The sequence below is a fragment of the Sus scrofa genome, chromosome 1, assembly GCF_054392235.1.
Source record: "Sus scrofa isolate SSC_HxYL_T2T_F1_AM1 chromosome 1, Sscrofa_HxYL_maternal_Yorkshire_Landrace_v2.0, whole genome shotgun sequence".
Lineage (NCBI taxonomy): Eukaryota > Metazoa > Chordata > Mammalia > Artiodactyla > Suidae > Sus > Sus scrofa.
This window is the reverse complement of record NC_139383.1, coordinates 199,305,403-199,322,479: the sequence shown is the minus strand read 5'-3', so window position 1 is coordinate 199,322,479 and position 17,077 is coordinate 199,305,403. Positions and strand designations below refer to the sequence as shown.

The window sequence follows — 17,077 nt, the reverse complement described above, 5'->3', positions numbered from 1 at the left end:
CCTTTTGTATGTCACAAGAGAGGGTGATTGGGATGTGAGATCTCATCATTGAAGCAAGGAACAATGAGGAGTTCCCATTGTGGCTCAGGGGAAACAAATCTGACTAGCATCCAAGAGGTTCGATCCCTGGCCTTGCTCAGTGGGTTGAAGATCGGGCATTGCCATGAGCAGTGGTGTAGGTCACTGATGCGGCTCAGATCCTGCGTTGCTGTGGTTGTGGCATAGGCTGGTGGCTACAGTTCGGATTTGATCCCTAGCCTGGGAACCTCCATATGCAGTGGGTATGGCCCTAAAAAACCAAAAAAACAAGGAACAATGAAAAAATTGACCATCTCCTTTGTGATTACACTCTCACTGTTTAGAATCTATGTAAAACTCATGATAGTCTAGTTTTTTAAAAAAAAGGAATTGAGGCTAGTCACTCTTCTATGATGGAATGAGAAAGTTATCTCAGTTAAACTGACCCCAAATATCGGCTGCTTTGATGGTATAGAGACTAAAGCCAAAGCTCATTAGGCCATGCTGCTGACATCAAAGGCCTAGGCTCTTCTGACTGTGGATGCCTGGAACCCACTAAAGAGTATGTTTATGAAAAGCAAAATAATACGCATACATTATAGAACATTTAGATCTTCAGATAAACACAGGGGAGAAAAATCATCCTTAATTCTATCAAGAGATAACCATTATGAACCTTTTGGGGATATATCCCACCAGCATTAACACAACTTTATACACACACAGATATTTCATGTAGAAATAAGCTTTCTCACATCATTAACTATTCTTTAAAGACATGAAGTTTAAGGACTGCCAAATATTCCATTATGTAGCTATTACAACATTTAACTAATGCCCAGTTGGTAAATACCCAGGTTGTCTCCAGGTTAGGGCTTATTATAAAGGTTATTGGTCTCTTCATGCACATTTATGATGATTGAGTTCTTTAGAATGATTTCTAAAAAGTGGAACTGCACGTCACAGGATGTGGATGTAATTTTTCAGGCTTTAGATATATACTGTCACATTGCCGACTTTCCACTGATGGAAGCTCCCAAGAGCATCTCTGATGCCCGCCTTGTCAGCACATCAGAATGCTTTCTGAAAACCAAGGAGATGAGGTGACAGAACGTCCAGGAGGTGGAACTGGCAAGTTAATCACCCTCCTACCTGAGCCTCTAAGCGCGCTCGGCGCTCTTCCTCCTCCTTCTTCTTTCTCATGTTTTCATTCTCTTGTTTGGCTTCTGACACAGCTTGAAGAAACTGATCAAAAATGCCAAAGAACTCATCTGGCTGTATTTTGCCAGCCTCTTCTCCAAAGTGTTTCACTGCTTTAGTAAACTGGAAAAAAAGAAGGTTTTACGAAGTTCAGTGTTCCATGGGAATGCCATGATCAAATAAATATAAATCTCTCTAGAGGGGCTAAAGCTCAAATTGAGTCAAATATAGGGCACGGGATTTATCTCTGGTTGTAGAACATGACTCTCATTTCTAAAGGAGGAAATTTAATACTCCTTGACTTTGGAGACCATTGATTCTTCTCCACCTCATTTCAGCTTAACACCTATGATTACATCCTATGACTTTTTATTGACTAAAACAGTAGTAAAAACAAGAAAGCAGAATATGGTAGGGCAGAGCACTAAGGACGTAAAACTAATGGCAAACGCAGCAGGGGTAAGGGAACTTTGTACTTTTAGCTTTTCTTTGAAGTACTTTAATATCACTCATCGGTGCCATGTGGTTAATATCAAAAGCAAATGGGATACATTGTTTCTTAGTTGTTTTTCCTAATCGTAAATAATGCTGGTATTACTATATTTCCTGGGTCTCGATTAGAAAATAGCCAATTATGGAATCATTAATACAACCCCAAATCCATGACTGAGAATAGAGTTTTATTCCAAATCCTTTGTTTTAAAACCCCTTTCAAGGCAAGTCTTTTTAAAAAACAGCTAAAATGCAAAATATTAAGGGAGAATTTTTTTTTTTTTTTTTTTGTCTTTTTGCCTTTTCTATGGCTGCTTCTGTGGCATGTGGAGGTTCCCAGGCTAGGGGTCTAATTGGAGCTGTAGCCACCGGCCTACGCCAGAGCCACAGCAACACGGGATTCGAGCTGCTTCTGCAACTTACACCACAGCTCACAGCAACGCCAGATCCTTAACCCACTGAGCAAGGCCAGGAATTGAACCCGCAACCTCATGGTTCCTAGTCGGATTCGTTAACCACTGAGCCATGACGGGAACTCCTTAAGGGAGAATTTTTAAAGATTAAATTTAAAAATGCATTTGGTAATGAAATAGCCTGTCTTTTTAGTTTTTTTAATAATTCAGTGAATTTTATTTATAGAGTTGTAAAACCATCATCACAAACTAATTTTAGAACATTTCCATAGCAAACCTCCAGTCACCCTTCTCCCTTACGCCACCTGTCCCCTTTGGTAACCATAAGTTTTTCAGAGTCTGTTTCTGTTCATTTGTATCCTTTTTAAAGATTCTACATATAAGCGATATCATAGGATGTTTGTCTCTCACTGTCTGACTAATCCTTAGTATGATAATTTCTAGGTCCAACCATGTTGCTGCAAATGCCAAATAGCATAGCCTGTCTTTTTAGCTTTACCATTTCCATTTTTCTTTTTTTCTTTTCTTTTTCCATTAGAGCTGATTTACAGTGTTCTGTCAATATTCTGCACAGCAAGGTGACCCAGTCACACATATACATATACATTCCTTGTTCACATTATCATGCTCCATCATAAGTGACTAGATGTAGTTCCCAGTGCTATACAGCAGGATCTCATCATTTTTAGTTCTTTTGGTAGTTATCTTCGTAACTCAAGGTAGTGCGCTTACAAGTGTCTTAGCGTTATTAACAATGTTCAGTGCCAGTCAAATTGCTTTTTAGAACTATATCTCCTTCTGAAGGATCTAATGCTATTACTCCTAAGGTACAATAGATGGTATTTCTAGCTTCAAGGTCAAATTTTCATTCCTTAGGCCTAATCAACTACTTAAAAATTTTCGACTCTTTTCATTTTCCTCACAATTAGACCATGAAGTATTTATACAGTGCTCTCCAACTCATGAGTTTCTAATTGCTTTTATTTTTCTTGTCTTACTTTATTATAGTAAAGTTTTTCTGACATTTCAGCAATAGGATCTATGTAAAGGATATATTGTCAATATTCTTAAATAACGCAATTTTCAATTGTTTTATATAATTATTTCATGTATTTAAATTTATAATGTTCTCTTACCATTTTTCTCTTCACTGAGACAGTCTCAATCTTTTACTTATTTGGAAATATTTATTAGAAACTAGAGCTCTTTAGGGAAAAATACAACATTCTTCACAGACCACACAGTGCTCCAGCTTGCTTCATGATTTTTTCGAAAAATTTTGGTATGAACAAAACAGCAATAGATGGCTTACAACTTGAGTTTCTGAAACACTCAAGTTCATGTACTTCAAGCCATCCTGAATGATCTTTTTATATAGGAATTCTAGTGATGATGAAGGCATGTATATTTTAGTCTTAGAAATCTGAAGAAAACTAGTTCCCTACTAAAGTTCCCACACGAAAATAATAAAAAAGTAGGTGTGCGTGTAAATAAAAAATTAACTCTTCAACTGATTCTTACGAAAATGTTTGAGCCCTTGATGGAGTAGGTACCATTTTGCCTGGTTTGTGGGGGTGGGTATCATAGCAGTGGGTGCTGACATCAGTTTACTGATTTCAATCCGAGGTTTGACCTCTAACAGCAGTTATGCAAGCATATCTTGTCTTCCATTTACTTTAATAATACTGCAGGTGGGGTTTCATGTTGAGACTAGCTAGCATACCTTAACACGGTCTCCTTATGAACTTTAAGCCAGTATGTGTGTTATCCATATCTACAACTGAATATGGGACCACAGAAAAATGGGATCCATTCCTCAGGTTTCCAGGGAAAGATTCAAGTTAAAGCAAAAGAGTGTTGTTGCAGGAGTTGCCATTGTGGTTCAGTGGGTTAAGAACTTGACTAGTATCCATGATCCCCGGCCTCACTCAGTGTGTTAAGGATCCAGAGTTGCTGCGAACTGTGGTGTGTAGGTTGCGGTATCTGCAGCTCTGATTAGTCCCTTAGCCTGGGAACTTCCATATGCCATAGGTGTGGGAGAAGAGAAAAAAGGAAAACAAAACAACAACAACAACAAACCAAAGAATTGTTGCGACTGAGAGACAGGTGGTGTGGAGAAATTCAGTAATAGGCTGTGTAGCAGCTTAATGTCATTTATTAACAATGAGAAGGAGATGAGAGCATGTGCATGGGTATATGAATGTGTATGTATTTTGGAAGAGGAAATAACCAGGGAGAGACAGAGATAGGGTGAGGGGGATGTTCCAGGTGTTGGCTATTTGCCAATGAAAACTTTTTTTTTTCCCTTATGGGAAAAGCAAAGTTTTGCAACAACAAAATTCATTTTTTAAAAAGTGTCATGAAAAATAATGCCCGTTGCAAATGAGGTTATGAGTTAAAGTGCCTCCCATTTAATAGGTTCTAGAGATTTAAAGAGGGAACATCCTAAGTCTCTATGCCAGGCGAGCATCTTCCTTATAAGTCCCTGTAGCACGTGGCCTCGGGCACACCTGATCTCACATTTCATTTTGCCCTTAGTTTTCATCACCTACTTTTTCACTTTCCCAGAGATAACTACTTTGATCCAATAACCACCCAGAGGAAACTATCAAAGTATTTCCTGGTTTTACACCATTCAGATATTTCAAGGTCTTACTAACCTAAGGCAACATAGGCCAGTGAGACAAACAGGGTGTGTTTCAATTGATCATGGTCCTAGAAAGGAAAGTCTACTATCTGAAAGTACCAGCTCTGTCAGTGCTCAAGGGGAAACTTACCAGCTCTTTAGCTTCTGCTAGAAGATCTTCAACATCAGAGAAGCTGAAGCTGGCGACTGTGATGAACTGGCTGACAACGGACACAAATTTATCTCCAGGCTGAGGGGGCTGTGACTTCTGATATTCCAGCTCCTTAAACACAGGAAATGGACAATGTTAACGTAGACTTCAAGTGCACACACACCTTGTCTTGTTTTCTTTATACTTCAGATTAAGTCAGAATGGCAAACATGTCAAAACTGCTGTAAAACATCTTATGACAGAGCAGCTGCCCTTGCGCCCATCCGGCCAGGGCCAGGCCCATGTGTGCACACACAGCTGCAAAATGCAATTTAACCAATCATCTGAGTATTTCATTGGCGTGATTATTGGTAAACTGGCTTTAGAATGTCAGCAGATGAGCATCTAGATGAAATTAATAGACGTTAAATAATAGAGAGCAAATTGGATTCACAGGGTATGTTACTGAAAGCAGGGGCATTTGACTGTTGATCCTCTGTGCTCAGAAATCTGGCGCCTTGATTTTTTTCCATCTCTGCCAAGTCTGCTTACTTCCTAAACTGTAATATCTAGGTCAGCAGAATCTCAGCTGTGGTGTTTGGCACCATTCTTCTCATCCATACCATTTGGATTTTGTGAACAGCCAGGTAGGAGTATTAGTGTCTTGTTGACTATCCACATTCTCCATCACCATGGTGATGAACACAGACTATTCAAGTCTGATTTCAATAATAATTTCTACCATTGCCAGATGCATCTTCTTATTGAATCCTACAAAACCTCTTTGTACCCCAATTGTACAGACACATCAAGTAAGGTTCAGAGGACTTAAATTCTTTGCTCAAAATCAAGTAGTTGATAAGTGATAGAGCCAGAATTTGGACTCAGGTCTGCCTGACTCCAGGGTCTCAGTAGCAACTCTTCTGTGTACCTATTGACGTAATCTCTATTTTCTTCTATACCTGCTTTGGCAGGATGGTGGAGGTCAAGGAAAATGATCTGATTCATCTCTATCACTGATATAGTTTTTAGCCATGGCAAGTAACCTGGGTCTTAGTTTCTTCACTCATAAAAGGAAGGCAATATATACATCACCATGGGAATCAAATGACATAAAGGAAGTGGAAACACTTATAAATCATGCTACTTGCTTAGACTGAAGAAATTGCCATGGTTCTAGTATTTTTTGGAAAGAGAGTAAGTATGTGTGGTACAGAGATGTGAAAATAATTTTAAAATGTTTCATGAATGTATAATTTCATAAGAATTCTGTCCTTCATACCCCCAAATAAATTTGATCAATTTGTGCAAAGCACCATTGGGACATGTGACTATTTGGACAGGTTCAAGTTTGCCTCCCCCAGTATTTCTTTCCTCTGAACATTTAAGCTGCCAGGTGGAGGGGGAGGCTCTGTAGCCCCTTTTCCTATGAAGAATGTGTCACAGTGTACAGGACCAGATCTGGAGAGATTTCAGCAAAATGACCTTTAATGAAGCCCCTAGACATATAACTTCTTGTGACCCCTCTCTCATGCCTTGCTCTGAACTAGCTGGATGCAGGGGTCAGAGCATCCATAATCAGGCTTTAGGATTGTCCAAACTGCCATGCTAGTCTCAAGGAAGCTCTCCACCAGGAGGAAATAGCATCAGAGTGCAGACAATAAAACAAGCCTTGTCCCAAAACTGCCCTCATCCAGTTTGGCCTCTGAAAGCCAAGGACCATCCTCCTTGCTCACTCACAGTCTCTCAGCACCCTGGGGCTAGGATTGAAAGAGTTCACTCAGCTCCTCTCCTGTTCTTTTTAAACAGCGACCCATCTAGTCACTTTCTTCCTCAAAGAAAAAGAAAGAAAACCTTACATGCCCTTAAGCTTATTAAACCCAGAAAAGCTTAGGCATTGTGATTTTAATTTTTATTAGAGCTATGTCTTTAATGAAGTCACCTTACTTTCTATGGCAGTTTTACTATGACAAGCAAGGAGGAGGTCCTCCCGGCATTACTGATAAATGATTTGCGAGGGACCTCCTTCACCCAGTGCCACGCCAGAGCTTGTCTGCTCTCCCGAGCCAGGCTTCTCACCCCGACCTGCCTCCACCCTGGCAGCAGCCCCCATGCAGGACTCATGGGCACTGCGCTCTCACAGTCATGGTTAAGTCCACTGGCTCCTCAGCCTCCAGCAGTCTGACCTGCTTTCCTTCCACGGAGCCTGGGTCCAGGTCCCCCAGTATACCTGGGACATCCACCCTCCTCCTAAGTCACAGCTCAAAGTTCATCTTATCCAGAAGAGAAGCTTCCTCACACACAGCCCACCATTCTCACCATTCCCCAAGCCTCAGGCTAACCGAAATCCCTCCCTTCTCCTCAAGGCACTTCTGTCATCACTTAACTGGAGGTGAAGGTCTTGGCCTAACTGCTCTCGGTCACAGCAACAGCTAGAGGGCAAGATTCTGAGTTGCTGTGACTCCCTCACCACGCGAATGGACGGTTTCCCCAAAATGTCTGCTCAACTAATACTCCCCAAAGGACCAAGTCAAAGACAATAGCGAAGTCCTGCTGCTCTACTGAGAGTGAGCATCATCTGTCAAGAGAACAGGAACCCAGAAAGGACCCTGAAGGTCCCTCTAGCCCAATCCACATCACGAGTCCTGCCTCACAGGTAGGAAAGGGGTGGAACTCTGAGCCCAGTTCCCCAGCTGCTGCTCCCATGACACCCCTGTGATGTCCTGGTGGCTGCCCCTGTGTCACCAGGCTGAACACAGCTGCCTTTGCTTCTCTGTTGTGTGTGTGTGTGTGTGTTTTAACCTCTATCCCGAGCATACCAGTACAGCACATGGCAAGGCAGCCAGCACGTCCTCTGCTGCACATCATCGCCGGCAGAGAGCTAGTGAGGGGGATTCTAACAAGAAACAGATACTCACCATCTCTACTGCTTTCAGGCCATTTCTCAAGGTGCTTATTTCTTTGTCCAGCTCAGTCATGCTGTGGGAAACGGCAGCAGTTTAGGAACCAACATGGGACTTCATATGTTGTTTTAAATATGAGTTTAAATGTTTCATGCTGGAAGTCCATATGAGTTTATTTTTAAATGTTTAAAATTCCCTTCAGTATTGAGATCTCAGAGGCAGCAACATTTTAAACTTAGGGAATTTAGGTATGGAGTTATTATTATTATTATTATTATTATTGCTTTTCCCAGTCAGTAGGTATATTTTATAGGCTAAAAAGAGCAGAATAGAAATATCTTCCAACTGCACAGAAATAGCTCATGTTTCAATCTCATAAAAATCTCACTTAAGCAAACTACTATATGTGGAAATAAATTCCCTGCCATGTCTGGCTCCCTTTCGACAAGGAAACAACTGATCCACAATCATGTTTGTATTGTACTCTTTCTTCATTACTGTAATGAGCTTTCACAAAAGCTCTGTACAGTGAATATTACAAGGTGATGGCCCACATTTCAATCAACAATAATTTTTCTTAAAGTTGTACTAACCAGTTTCCATTTCATTGTTTTTTGTTTGTTTGTTTGTTTTTAGGGCCGCACCCACAGCATGTGGAGGTTCCCAGGCTAGGGGTTGAATCAGAGCTCTAGCCTCCAGCCTACACCACAGCCACAGCAATAGGAACACAGGATCCAAGCCATGTCTGTGACCTACACTACAACTCATGGCAACAATGGATCCTTAACCCACTGAGCGAGGCCAGGGATCAAACTGCATCCTCATGGATACTAGTCAGATTCGTTTATGCTGAGCCACGACGGAAGTCTGACTTCTTTTTTTAACTGATAACATTTCCTTGGCTTCTCCCATAATTCTTTCTATTTGACAGCTTTTACACATTAGAGATTACGTGTGAATTACCTGAGAATTAAGTTGTAAAGAAATTCACTGATACTTCATTTACTTTAACATTATAATTTCATGTCTTACCTGACATTTCTAACAAACTCTACAGAGGGGAAAAAAATTGGTCTGCTCCTCCTACTTTTCAAAATCACTACAAAAAGATGGAATATGTTTAAGGGGTGGGGGGGTACAGAAGAAAGAGCAGCAAGGAAGGTGCCTGCCCCTCAGTCTCTGAAAAGTGGTATGAAGTTTGTGGGGAAAGTTGAGCACCTTACCATGTTATTTTTAGTTCCTTCGTTTGCATAAAGACTGCTCTCCATTAAGAGGTTGCTTGGTTTCTGGGAGTGTGTGCACATGGGAGAATTACTAGCAATGCCCTGACCTGTGGGCTTTCTATGTGCTTACCCACCCATCCTCATTTAACCAAGGGTGCTCCCTCTGGTATTTCAATAGAACCGCCCTTTCTAATTACAAGTGGAATTACCACATTCCTTTCCTATACTCTTCATAATGCAGAAAATTAGGTGCTGTGGAAGTTAAAGGCTGCATCCAGGAGAATTCCAAAGCAGTCAGACCAAACACACACTGACCCTGGACCAACACAGGTGAGAACGGGGCAGGTCCACTTACACACAGATTGTTTTCAATAATGATGTACTACAGTGTTACATGATCTGTGGTTGACTGACTCCTCAGATGTGGAACCCTGAATCTGGTGAACTCTGTACAGCAAGAGTCCACAATGAAGTTGGATGCTGGATTGTCAACTGTACAGTAGGGGTCGGGGGTGTGAATTGGCACCCTTGACCCTCTCGTTCAAGAGTCGACCATATATTCCAAACCGTGTAACGCATCTGAGTTATTTGCATATGATTCAAGCTTCATTTCATGTACGTTTAGGAGAAAGCAAACAGAAGGACCCTCTTCTTGCAGTACTGTCTCAGCAGCTAAGGTAGAATCCAGGCGATTTAATAAACTGAAACAATTGGCTGTAAGTACTTACTTTACTTTTGCTGCTTGAGGAATGTCCCGCAGTTCCTCATTTAGATTGAGAACCTTGGGGTATTTACTTTCCACAATAGTTATGAGATAGTGCAAAAGTGTAATGTTCCTACAATTAAAGGAGAGAGTATTAAGCATCGTTAATACCTGCATATGACTGGTGTATTCAAGTGACTGATCCCACAAGAATGCTGTAGTCCTGCATTACTTTCAGAATGTGGAGGTTCCTCTAAGGTAGAGATTCTCGAGGGAAAAGGAGGAGAGCCTACACAGGATTTACATAAATTGATGTCAAAAGGAAGCACACAGCCTTGAAAAGGGAAGGGCAGGGGCTAAGGATTACATTTTTGGCCTGTAATGGGGATCTTTCAAAATGTGAGTAATGCGATGGGTGATGGAAATGAACCTGAACCACTGCCAGCACATCCACCCAGATACCAGGTCCACCCTTCGAGCTCATAACAAGCCGGGTGGGCGGGGTGGGGAGTGAGGGATATTTAATCCACAAAAGAGGAAAGTACAGGGCTGAAATTCACTGATGAGAATTACTGACACCTCTCAGTTAAGGTTTCTTTCGATTCAGTGATAACGTTTCCCCCCTCTGACTCATCTGTTTTGCCACTGCAGCAAAGGGGTAGACAGAAAGTTAGAAAGCTCCCTATTTCAGGGCCAGGCCGGTGCCATCATGGACGTGATTCCCTTGCGGCCAAGAATCTGCTTCCTAATTTTGGCAACACTTCAGCTCCTAACTGCATAACCTGCTCCCTCTTCCTTGGTGACAGGGCTGAACCCTGATTGACCCAGGATGGAAAGGCAGGCGTCTGATAACATTATCTATGAGGCCACGTGGGAGTCTGGTACCGTGTCCTGGACCCCAGATGCCTCGGCCAACCTGATTCAGTCACTGGAATGAGGTTGGGGCCAGGCATGGGTATTTTTAAAAACTCCCCACTGAGTCGAACAACCAAGACCAAGAACCGCTTAGTCTATGGAAAGTGACCATGTTCAGGAGGACACAAATGCATTTTTTAAAAAACATTTCCATAATTTTTAAGCAGTTTGCTAATTCACAATGCAGTGTCACAACAGTCCCTCCCCCACCTCTAAAATGGAGCAGAGATGCCAAACAATTTTTTTTTTTTCCACATCTATGCAAACCATTTCTGGTTACCCTTGCAGCTTCCTAGAAGTCATTGCAATCCTGTTCCTCTGAGTCAACTGGCCCAGGTGGAAAAAAATTCCCCCTTACTTTTCTTGCTCTCAATAATCAGAAAACCATTGCTCAGCCAAATAGCGGCTAATATTCTAGACACTGGTTTTGCAGCTGTTCAGCTGTATTATACCACTTCAATTTTGCCCTTCACAGAATCTGTGGGTCTGCTGTGTGCTGGCTGCGTGAAGGGGCAAAATCCTATCTACCATTGCGAGAAGAGTAATGCCATTTTCCTTCATTATTTCGGAAAAATGCTTTGCTAGAGAAATTTATTTAATTCACCCTACATACCTTTTATAGTGTAGAAAAACTTAAAACCAGAGCGGAGCTTCCACATTTGTTTGCTATATCCAAGTAACACCTCATTTGAGGATAAATTCTTCAGTAATAATAATGAACCAGCCTCACATTTGATGATTCTTTCATCATTACCAGAAACAAGCCTTTAATGCATAGTGAAGAGGGATGAGAGATCAGACGTGTTTTAAATTTGTTTTGAAAAGGCTTGTGGATTGGATAAATGTTGTAGTAACATTAGCTTGAAGAAGCAGATAATAACGTCGTCAGTATCAGGTTATCAGTAAATGTGGGTGTAAAGGGGTGGAGGCAAGGGGTATGAAGAGCGCCTGTGCGAGTGTGTGTATGTGTGAGAGAGAGAGAGAGAATAGGACTGAATAGGTAAGGGGTCCGTCCTCCCAACCCCCAAGCTTGGTTGAAGAGAACACCCTTCCTTAAAAAGATGGCTATTCTTTATATGCAAGTAAGATACTGCAGTTACCTATTGCACCCTCTAAGATCTGTCTGCTGGTGGAGGAGAGCTGTGGGCTGACCACTAGAACAGTTGTCAAATACCTGTAAGGCCAAACACGGTACTGGCTGTGACCTCAGACAAGCTAAATGAGCCGCCTGACCTTGCCTCAGTGTTTTTATCTGACAACAGGCGATACAGCACTTGGCCTGTAGATCTCACAGGCAGTTGTGACAATCAACTGTGAAAGGGCTCTGAAAGGATCAAGTGCTTGCATTAAAAATAAGGTGGCCATGATTGAATGTAACTGCTGCCCTTTGTTAATCTCTTTCTATACAATGGAAAAATAAGGCCTACCCTGCAACTGAACACAATGCTTACTTCTTATGGGATGGATTCAGGGTTGCCATGACACTAACCTTATATAAAATTCAGAGTAAAAAGCCTTCCTGGTTAGGAATAATTACGGTGAACAGCCCATATTTCTAAAAAGAATTTGGATACAGAGAAGTTGACTGTAGAAACAAATTTCTTCAAGTCAGTGAGAACTGTAGAGATACATGGCTCTCAGGGGAGCAAGAGTTACCTGCTTCATGCCCTTACCTGTAAATGACATCCTGGTGTTTCTAATAGGAATCTGTTCACCTAAAATATACTTTCTAGGAAGCATTTTAATGAGTCTTGGGATGAGCAGCTGAACACCAACAACCAAAACACATGTACATGTGGTCATTTTTTCACATAGCTGCTAGCTGTAAGGTACCAAGAAAAACATAACCTACAATGCCACAAGCTTCACACTCTATCATCAGCTGTTAGTTTTTTTTTTTTTTTTAATCTCTGGAAGGGGAGTGACAAGGAGAGGTCATGAGGATGCTCGTAGGATGCTGGTAATGTTCTCTTTCTTGATCGGGCACTAGTCATGCCAATGAGTTCAGTTTGTGAAAATTCAAATTGTACATCTGAGTGAACTTATCTTTCGTGTTTTATGCTGTAATACAAAGTTTACCCAAGAGAACCCAGAACACAAAAAACTTGGGCTAGATGATATCCCTGTGGAATGAAAATGAAGACTAATTGGCCCAGCGGGACTTGGGGATGCACGTAGTGATGAGAAGGAAAGAGAGGAGTTGATGCCGGAGAAGGAATGAGCCATGCAGACCAGATGCTTCAGTGTCAGAGGGTATATAAGGTTGAGCTCTGACCTAAGCACCTAGGCCCTCCATACTTACTTGTCAATACTGGACTTTGTGTCAGCAATCTTATTTAAGCTGGATATCTTGAATCCATATGCATTGCCTCTTTGGCCTTTATTCATGTAGTTTCCAAATGCCAAAACTACTTCTAGCAACTGCTTCAGGGCACTGCTTCTAAACACCTCTTCTGAGCCAGAACGAATGGCTTCAAAACAAAGCACACAACAACAAAACCGTGACAACCAAGACTTTTCAATGATACCCATCCCAAATCCACACACTTGATAGCAGACACTGAAGATGTACGATCAGGTCCTTAGACCACCCGGGAGCACTTTCTAAATCCCTGACTAGAAGCAAAGAGCAAGGGACAAGAAGAACCAGTTCAAGATATTCAAGAGACCCAGAGGCAGCTGCATGATCCTAGCCTTTCTCAGTCTTTTTCTTGGCCGATGGCCTGACCGTGAGCAGCTAGGAACACACAGAGCAGCAGCTGCCTTTACCACTTTCCTCCTCAAACCCTTTCCTGCCTGGTGTGAGTCAGCCTAACAGGACTATTGATCACTTCCACTGCTTTAAAGGCTGGGCAAACACATGACACGTCACAGCTGGTGGGTGTCATCAGGGCCCTGAGGCCAGCCTGCACTTTTGTGTTCCTCAGTTGCTCACATTTCAAACATCTAAAAATTTAATGGCCTCAAAATCAAACCATATAATAGCCTCAAACCTTCCCTTAGAAAAATCTAGTAAGGTCTTACTGCAAGAAAACTAACTGTAGGTTTAATGCTAGGAGTGATAAGTTAAAACAAAAAATTCTTCATCAACACCCAGATATCAGAAGCTCTATTCTTCAGAGTCCAAAGGGTGTGCTGTGAGCTTCAGAACCCAAGCTAGGCCAGTGAGCCAAGTACAGCCCTTAAGTAATTATCTGCCAGAATTCCAACAGATTTCAAGCAAAAAAAAAAAAAAAAAAAAAAAATCACCAAGGGCATCATCCTATTTACTACATGCACTTGTCAAATGGGCACTTAAGATAAATGTCATTTCCAGTCTGGGCAGCTTGACTTTACCTTCTACTTTGGGTTTCACTTCTGCCACACGCTCTGCAAACTTCTTTTTGAAGTACAGCGATTGCAATCTTTGCTGATAATGATTAATTCTGTAAGAGCAAACACAGACTAATGAACATTTACTTAACATAGCTAATTCACTCAATGGCTATGGAGGCTGCAGTACCTTAGAGCACCCACAACAAACACACACAGTTCCTTCCCTGGACACAACAGGGCATGTGAGCCCACTTGTTGCTGCCCAAAGAAGGGGGGTGTTGGGGCAAGTGTAGCAGGTCCTCAGCTACAATCAGCTTAGGCAATTGCTCAAGGAATGGGAGCACTAACTGCTGTTGACTAAAGCCCCCTTCTTTTCCTCAGAGTCCCAGTAGCTCTCGAGAACAGAAAAGAGATGAAAAGGAATGAATCGTAAACAACAACCCCCTCACCCCCCTTCCGCAAGTAAAGGGCTGTTTCCTGCACTCCTCCGGTGCCGCTTCACTTTCCACAGAGTTGCCTTTGGCATAACTCTAGGGTGAAGCTTGTCTCCAGCATCCTCTCCTCACTCATTCTCCAAACCTTCCTCTTTCTTCACAGTTAGTACCTGCTCCTCTTGGGGCTGGAAAGCTCTGCCTTCCAGGATATATTTCTGAGTGGGTAAGGGTAGGCGTCCTGCTCAGGCCTTTGGAAATCACTGCCTAATCTGCTCTCTGGTGGACACTTTGGTCCAGTAGGACCAGGGATCATCCCTCATCCAAAACTATGCCCTATAATCAGGCAGCCCAGGTTCCACTCTTACTAGGTGATCTTGAACAGGATTCTTAACTCTTTTATTCGATGGCAAAGACTACCTCCCTGCTGACAGCTCTCCCAGGAGAGCTGATGGGAAGACAGAGGCAAAAATCTAGACAATCACTAAGTGGCAGCTATTACTACAGGTAGCATCTATCTGCCCACCTAGGGTTGCTAGGCACACATGTCAAAATGTCAAAACCAGGAGTTCCTGTTGTGGCTCTGCGGTGTGGCTCAGTGGGTTAAGAACTGATGTAGTCTCTGTGAGGATCCACGTTCGATCCCTGGCCTCACTCAGTGGGTAAAGGATCTGGCGTTGCTGTGAGCCATGGCATACGTCACAGATGCAGCTTGGATCCAGCATTTCTGTGGCTGTGGCATGGGCCTCAGTTGCAGCTCCGACTTGACCCCTAGCCTGGAAACTTCCATGTGCTGCAGGTGTGGCCATAAAAAGAAAGAAAAAATTTCAAAACCACTCTTTGTTCTACAGTAGGATACAAAATGGTAGGCTGAAATGAAACAACAACAGAAGTTAAGTCTAGGTACAAAAGAAAAGCCGAGTGAGAGGCACGTTCACCTTGGCCACATGTGCAAGCCTTTGGCAGGCAGGGAATAGCTCTGCCTTGGGGTTGACTGAGAGTTTCAGGATCACTGGTCCTTGTCTAATGCAGAATCAATTTGCTAGGCCTGGGATGGCAAATCAACTCTGCTCACACGCCAAACTCAATTATGGAGCAGCAGCTGCCGCAGGGCCTTCTGGAGAAGGGCTGAGACAGCGTGCCAAGGCTCGGTGGGAAGAGTGCCATGATCGATTAGTGATGTCTGCCTGTGTCACGATTGGACATTCAGACCCTGGCTGTTTAGTTATGTGGGCTCCAGGTTGCTATGTCTGAGTCTGTTTTGTTTGTTTGTTTGTTTGTTTGTTTCCTTTTACTATTTTACAACCACTTTGAGATCCTGAGGTACAAGGTGGAGTGAGCTAAAATCTAAGTGATCAAAGTGGCGAGGAGAATGACACTGACTAGAACTGGGAAAAGTTATGACTTGATTAGGTCAAAGTACATGAGCCAAGAGGCTCAGAAATAGAGGTAATTGTGAACAAACCCTGACCCTGGCTCACCCAAGGGCAAGAACTCACATAAACAAAACAAATTCCATACAATTTAGTCTTGAGAAGATTTTGGAATTTAAAAAGGCTTCAAGTTAAGCCAGGTTAATTGGCCCGGATAATTCAACAGGAATCAAAAGTTTAACTTGCTGGAGTTCCTGTGGTGGTACAGCGGAAACAAACCTGACTAGGAACAAACCTGACTAGGAGGTTACGGGTTCGATCCCTGGCCTCTCTCAGTGGGTTAAAGATATGGCATTGCCGTGAGCTGTGGTGTAGGCTGCAGAAGTGGCTTGGATCCTGTGTTGCTGTGGCTCTGGCATAGGCCGGCCGCGACAGTTCCAATTGGACCCCTAGCCAGGGAGCCTCCACGTGCTGCAGGTGCGGCCCCCCAAAAACAAAACAAACAAAAAGTTTAACTTCCTTAGAAAGGCAAGAGGCATCTTTGCTTTTTATGCATTTTCAAACTCACCTGCTCATCTCAAAAAGGAATCTATCAGCCTTGGCCATCCGATCCAGTTCATGTTTATGTTCCTCCAGCAGGTCAATGTCACTTTTTTCAGGGACAAATTTCAAGAGCTAAAAAGGACATGCAAATATTAAAACTGAGGTTTATAATTTAAATTCTTGTCGCACTGTTTCACCCTGAGGTGTTTAACTTGACCCAGGATGAAATTTTTAACATTTGTTTAATTTGTAACTTCACCTCACAGGTGACTATTAAGATAAACTAGGAGCGATTAAATCTTTCTATTTAGGGGGCCAGAAGGTACACACTTCCAGTTATGAGACACATCAGTACCAAGGATGTAATGTACCACACAATGGTGATAATGGACACTGCTGCATGGTAGGTATGAAAGTTATTAAGAGAGTAAATGCTAAGAGTAAAAAAATTTCTTTTACCCTTAAAAATCATATCCATGAGATGATGGCTGCTAACTAAACTTACTGCAGAAATCATTTGAAATTTTAAGTCAAACCATTATGCCAAACACCTTAAACTTATAGTGATATATGTCAATTATATTTCAATAAGAAACTTTCTATTTTTACTTGAAAGCAGTTAAACTGGTGTATGATCATTTCTGGCACCCACCTGTCCTGTACTGCCTCTCAAATCAGAATCAGGAAGTTCTTTACCAGGAACCACTTTACACAGACCACAGAGGACCTTGGAGATTCAGCCTTCTTGTGAGATGATGATACAACTGAGGT

The 17,077-nt window shown here is 42.3% G+C and overlaps 1 protein-coding gene and 1 long non-coding RNA gene across 7 annotated transcripts in view; one reads left to right on the top strand and one right to left on the bottom strand.

Annotated features, from left to right (window-relative positions):
• Window positions 1-17,077, bottom strand: part of DAAM1 (dishevelled associated activator of morphogenesis 1) — a 175,713-nt gene that overhangs the window by 2,885 nt on the left and 155,751 nt on the right. For all 5 annotated transcript variants that reach the window (XM_021102688.2, XM_084982491.1, XM_084982494.1 and 2 more), the window contains 7 exons: window positions 16,332-16,438; window positions 13,981-14,069; window positions 12,947-13,115; window positions 9,755-9,862; window positions 7,819-7,879; window positions 4,901-5,032; window positions 1,171-1,341 (listed from right to left, as the gene is read on the bottom strand). In XM_021102688.2, the coding sequence (XP_020958347.1) occupies window positions 1,171-1,341; window positions 4,901-5,032; window positions 7,819-7,879; window positions 9,755-9,862; window positions 12,947-13,115; window positions 13,981-14,069; window positions 16,332-16,438 (837 nt within the window). The remainder of the gene's footprint in view (window positions 1-1,170; window positions 1,342-4,900; window positions 5,033-7,818; window positions 7,880-9,754; window positions 9,863-12,946; window positions 13,116-13,980; window positions 14,070-16,331; window positions 16,439-17,077) is intronic.
• The window catches only part of LOC102167425 (uncharacterized), an 85,308-nt gene that overhangs the window by 66,367 nt on the left and 1,864 nt on the right, over window positions 1-17,077 (top strand). Inside the window, exons 3-4 of one of the 2 annotated variants that reach the window (XR_014820277.1) lie at window positions 7,267-7,556; window positions 9,268-9,356. This is a non-coding gene — a long non-coding RNA (uncharacterized LOC102167425). The remainder of the gene's footprint in view (window positions 1-7,266; window positions 7,557-9,267; window positions 9,357-17,077) is intronic. The other variant, XR_014820279.1, reaches the window with a different exon arrangement.